The sequence below is a fragment of the Lissotriton helveticus genome, chromosome 5_1, assembly GCF_964261635.1.
Source record: "Lissotriton helveticus chromosome 5_1, aLisHel1.1, whole genome shotgun sequence".
NCBI classification, from domain to species: domain Eukaryota; kingdom Metazoa; phylum Chordata; class Amphibia; order Caudata; family Salamandridae; genus Lissotriton; species Lissotriton helveticus.
In genome coordinates, this window is record NC_136065.1 from 116,205,678 (window position 1) to 116,211,677 (window position 6,000).

At 46.0% G+C, this 6,000-nt stretch overlaps 1 protein-coding gene across 2 annotated transcripts in view; it reads right to left on the bottom strand.

The window, feature by feature from the left end:
* CRB2 (crumbs cell polarity complex component 2) overlaps positions 1–5,450 on the bottom strand; it is a 324,449-nt gene extending 318,999 nt beyond the window's left edge. For both annotated transcript variants that reach the window (XM_078641841.1, XM_078641840.1), the window contains exon 1: positions 5,203–5,450. In XM_078641841.1, coding sequence (XP_078497967.1) covers positions 5,203–5,278 — 76 coding nt within the window. In that variant the 5' untranslated portion in view covers positions 5,279–5,450. The remainder of the gene's footprint in view (positions 1–5,202) is intronic.
* Between the last annotated feature and the right edge of the window lie 550 nt (positions 5,451–6,000).

Below are 6,000 nucleotides of genomic sequence, written 5' to 3' on the forward strand. Positions count from 1 at the left end.
CCCAGCTCAATTTCTCGACTCTAGACTCTGACATTACCCTTTCTGAATTATCCACTGCATTGACGTCTCTTACCAAAGGCAAGACCCCTGGTCCTGATGGCTTTCCGGTTGAATTTTATCTCCATTTTTCCGACATTCTTTTACCTCATCTTCTTCTCCTTTTTCAGTCCTTTTGTTCCGAAGGCCTTGCTCAAGGATCGTTCCAAGATGCCACTATTTGCCTCATACCTAAAGAAGGGCGTGATCCCAAATTTTGCAAAAATTATCGGCCGATATCTTTGGTCAATGTAGATTATAAATTATTTGCTAAACTTCTCGCTCTTCGCCTTGATCCCCTTCTACCTCACCTCATAGGGAAAGAACAATGTGGCTTTGTTAAAGGTCGCCTCACTTCGGACAACTCTAGACTATTCCTTAATGTCCTCAGTAAAGCCCCTTCCTTATCCATCCCTCTTGCGGCCATCTCAGTGGATGCTGAAAAAGCTTTCGACCGAGTTGATTGGTCGTTTCTCATGGCTTCCCTGAAATGGCATGGTTTTGGTCCAAAATTCATTTCCTATGTCTCCTTAATTTATTCCATGCCCAAAGCCTCTGTCTTAGTCAATGGTAAACTCTCCTCATCCTTTACTCTTAAACGAGGTGTTCGACAGGGTTGTCCTCTTTCCCCTCTTTTGTTCATCCTAGCTCTTGAACCCTTTTTGACCTCTATCCGTAATAATTCTTCCATTTCTGGCTTTCCATATGGACCCAATCACCTTAAGCTGTCTGCATATGCTGACGACATCCTTCTTTTTATTTCTGACCCTGTTACCTCAGTCCCCTCCTTATTGGCTGAATTTGAACATTTTTCTTTGGTCTCCGGGTATAAAATCAACTCGGATAAGACGGAGATTCTTCCCCTCACTAAATTCTGTCTTCCGCACTTCTTTTCTTCCACTGGCTTTGCCTGGCAGAGTAAGAAACTTAAATATCTAGGTGTACTCTTCTCCAACTCTCCCTCGTCCTCTGTTCGTCTTAACATGAACGCCGTTATTTCTAGAATAGATGCCCTCCTCACCTCCTGGAATCCCCTTTTCCTCTCATGGTGGGGGCGTCTCGACTCCATTAAAATGATGGTTGCTCCAATCTTAATTTATTTACTTTCCATGCTCCCGATCCATATTCCGACTCTTTACTTTCGTCGTATTGACTCTGTCTTGTCCAAATTCCTCTGGAAACAGAAAAAAGCACGCATCTCACTCTCATCCCTTCGTAAACCCAAAGTACATGGTGGTACTAATTTTCCGGATTTCCGTCTCTACCACAAATCTTTTTCCCTTCGTCAAGCTTCTCGTTGGTTATTACAGGACATCTCCTTTCTGTCCCCACTTTGGCTTTCTGTTGAGCGTGATCTGTTACTTCCACATTCATTTAAAGAAGTTCTCCTATTCACCGCTAAAGCTCCGTGTCTTGTATCCCCTATATTTCGACATACTTCATCTCTTTTGCGACCCTTGACCTCATCTGTTCCTATTTCTCGTGAGTCCTTTCTGCTAATGCCCATTTGGTATAATTCACTTATTCTCATACGGAATAGACCTATTGCCTGGCCTACTTGGAGATCGAGGGGTGTTATCTGGGTCCATCATCTTTTCGATGGCTTGTCCCCTCGCTCCTTCCCTCAATTTCAGTCCTCTTTCCAATGCCCTTCCTCCTTCGCAAAGAAATACTTCATTCTTATAGAAACTGTTCTTGAACGATACTACTCTCTTGATTCTGACACCTCGCCCCCATCATCTTCTTCTCTTCTTACCCTTCTTTCCACTGTCCCTAAGGCCTCCCTTATCTACCGATTTTTCTCTGCTTCTGACCCTGCTCGTCCCAAATCGAAATTAGAACTCTCTTGGGAGAAAGATCTCGATTCTGTATGGCCGATTTCTCTTTGGGATAAAATTTGGGCTAAATCTCTCAAAACCTCCCGCAATGCCTCTCTGACTCAATCTCTCTTTTTCTTTTATCATAGACTCTATCTTTCTCCACTTTCCTTATCTCGTTTTATATCCTCTTCTAGTGCTGATTGCTGGACCTGCAATGCTACCAATGCAGATTCCTTTCACCTTTTCTTTCTCTGTCCTTCCGTCCGCCTTTTCTGGACACAGGTGTGGACCCGTATTTCTCATATCTTTCACTTCTCTCTCCCTTTCTCAGCTTCCTTGGTGTTTCTAGGCAGTCTGTCTAATTCTCTTGACCTCCCACCAAACTCGAGAGGTCTCTTTGACCTCATGCTTGCCCTTGCCCTCCAACACATTTCTTCCAATTGGAAATCTCTACACAAACTTTCCATGGTTTGTTGGTGGAACTTACTCTGTCACTCCCATAGGCTCGACGTAGCCTTCGCAGCCTTGTGCAAACCTTCCCGTAATGTTGATTTATACTGGTTACCTTTAACTTTACATTTGGACCAATCTGCCAAGACAAAACCCTGTACATTTTCCTCTGCCAACTTTAAGCCCCCTTGAATAAGTGTGCTCCTGTATCTACTCAATTTACTTACTCTCTCGCTTATGCCGTTTTATACTTCATAATATGTTATTTACTGCCTTTTCGACCATATATCTATCGTTATGCATAGTCCTTGGTGCTTTTACTGTACGTTTTTATGCTTGATGTTCATAATTACTGCAATTTTCTGTTTATGACTTATTGCTAGGTGTTTCTTACTCCCCCCCCCTCCTTTCCCTCCCTCCTTTTCCCCCCCTCTTAAAAAACGCTTAAAATGCTTTGTTCCTTATTTGTACCATCAGCTTTATTTTTTATCCTCTCATCATATTCCCTCTTCCTCATTTATATATGCTGGTGTTACCTTGTTGGATTGATTATTTTACTTCAATAAAGCTTTCAAACATAAAAAAAAGAAATGCTGCGCCGGAGTCTCGGCAGAGCTCTGGTTTACAGGAAGAGGGGTGCACAGACTGATGGGTCCTTATCTGGCCTCATTAGGCGTGTTTACACACTCCCCCCAGATGCAAGACTGCAGCCTGGCACTGTTGATTCACAACACCTGCTCGGCTGCTCGGCGATGCCAGCACACAGGGTACCACGTCACCATAAAGTGCCCAACACACGGTAAGCCAGAAACACTCTACTCCCTGGGGCTGAAACTCACGGCTTGGTACTCAGTGTTAAGTGTATACTCATGGCTATGAACGGTGACATTTTGGGCGCGTGAGTACATTAACAAAATGAGTGAGTACTTCGAGTATCCGAGCAGGCGACAATTCTTTTCATGCACACATCTCACTCAGCTCCATGCCAAGTGTGGCAAATTCCTCTTGCATTGCATTCTGGTACTTGAAGTGTTTGTAGAATGTAGGATTTGGGGAACAGGAAATGAAGGCAAACCACCACTGGGACAGGGCAGCTGCAGGACTCAGTGCCAAGGACACAGAATGTTTATTTACTTATTTTCGAAGTTTTATATAGCGCTGGTTATACCCGGAGGTATCAGAGCGCTATACATGAGGATCAAAGTGCTACAGGACACATAGTTGCATCAATTGCTGGCTTCAAGTAAAGACACAGGAGAAAACAACAACAAGATGTAATTACCCTCCCCCCCACACCCATCTACTCTGCAGGGCCCTCCTGGTTCTCACCAGCCTCACATTCCATGTGGGCCTCAAGCCCTGGACGCTCTCCCAGCAGCCTGGCCTGGCGATACTATTTCTGCAAACTGGTCCCACTTTTCAGTCCCAGAGGAGCCTTTTCTACTGTACATTCATAAAAAATAATCTTCGGTCATCCCTACAAATAAATAGTCCTCATTAGCCACAGCGCTCGGAAGCCACACACCGGCATTCAGCGCTATCTTCTCAGCAAGTTCCATAAAACTTGTAACATTGTTTCTGGGACGGGCTTTGTCCCGCGAGGGTAAGAGAGCTCTTCGGGCTGAGCGACTGCTCCAGAGCTTTCAGTGTTACCATGGCAACACGTGTTCGAATGAGCCCCTCCTACTTTCATCTATGTGAGCAGATAAAATGAGTACCACTAACTTAGATATTAACTACAGCTATTATTTAACCACCATGAGGCAGTTCCGTGTGTGGCACGCCGCGTGCGGTTTATTTAACATCGATTACATTGTTATTATGGAATACAGCACCTGCTTTTCTCAAACTCTGAAACACAAAACAGTTTTGGAAAGCCCTTGTAATAGTGGCATGTACTTTCGGCAACAGTAACGCATCATAGTAACGTACACAGCCTCTTCCTACAATGCTGTCTGTCTGGGGGCTCCGGTGACAGTCACGAGCTACTTGCTGCCACCTTGGGGAGAGATCAGTTTAAGTGCCCCCCCCCCCCCCCCCCGCAACCGAACACGCGGGGAGAAGCGCCCCAATACATCAGAACAGTCCCTTCATTTAACTCTTTCAATACTGTGACCTGAAAAACAGTTCCCGTTATCTCAAAATACTAAAATGCGCCCACCACACTCTTACACCAAGGCCTCTACACACTTTCATAGCTCACCCCAAAAGGGGTCATAATCAGAGCTGGGAGGGCAGTGGGCATATATAGTCAGACCTGCTGGAACACGCATGGAAGGCTGTGATAGTAGTGTTATCTAAGGGTCTTTGGGGGCCTCGTGCAAGACATTTTGGGGGCACCTGGACGAAACAAGTTTTAATTTTATAAACCATTCCCTGAAAATTGCCAAAAAACGCATCGACGCCTCACCAGGGGTAGTAAGCGCTATATGAATGCAAGCACAACAATGTATACCCTCTGTGATGCCAAATAATACTAAATTATAATAAACTTTAACAGGGTAACACAACAGTTGAAATATGTTATGACCTGGACCAGTGCTTGAAATGGAAAATAGAAATTCAGGCACTCTGTAAAGAAGTACCTGCTTCTTTTTGAAAAGAGAGAGAAAAAGAGCGAGAGAGAACCGGCGGAGGCCAAACAGAGAGAAAGTTCACTTTCACAGGGGGCCCTTGGAAGGTGGGGGGCCCTGGGCAATTGCCCACTTTGGTCATGCCTTATAAACGTCCCTGACTGGTAGATGTTGTAATATCACATGGACCTCAGTCACAGCTCAGAGAGTTCAACGCGTAATTAAATCTTTCCAACCACTGCACCGCGTGAACCCAGCGCACGAGACCTTTTGTGTACGTAACATGCGCATTACAAGCTAGAACAACAGAGCCGAAAACTTACCCCAAACAAGCAGTGAAAGTGGGACGAAGAGAACGGTCCGGTGTCTGCGGGTGGAAAGTACTCCCGGGCGATCCATGGAGCAGTCGGGGTCAAACAGTCCTTGAGGTTTCCAAGAAGATTCCGAGTCCGTGTGCGGGAAAATCCGGTGTCTGTGGCCCACTTTTCAGAAAGTTGCTTGGAAGTGGGTAGAAAAGGGGCCCCGAGGCGCTGCACTCGTTGTGGACTCGCAAGCAGCACCCGGGCTATGGACAGTCACTGTCCGCTCCGAAAGTGCTCGTCCCACTTGAGAGGGCGGTAAACCGTGGCCTGGATCCCGTAGTGAGCGGACTGGAAGAGATGACGCTGCATCGAGCGCTCAACGGGACGGGCAGGAGGCGCTCTCCAGGACACGGGTGCAAGGCGCACAAGGCAGCCTAGCTCACTGAAGCTGTGCTCCAGCACTGCAGGCTCAGGTCCGACACTAATAACACCGGTCTATAGCGCTTAAAAACACCAGACGTGCTTTATAAAGCGCTATATATACACATCCGTTATTTTGTGCCAATCTAACTAGCATAGGTTGTTGAACATTTCACTGATTTTTAGTATTTATATGAGCGGGTTTTACTGCCTCACAGCACAAACAAGCAGACCGCTTTGAAAGATTCTTCCCGCCTTGCTGGGTTCACACTTTCTAGTGGTCTGTGTTAACAAAAGAAGTTGCCCCCAAGCTGCGCCCCATTGTTGGGCATGTCCGGTTTCCCCTTAGTTTTTAATCTGACGCTGAAACCCGGCACAGGGGGTCAGCCTGTTACCACG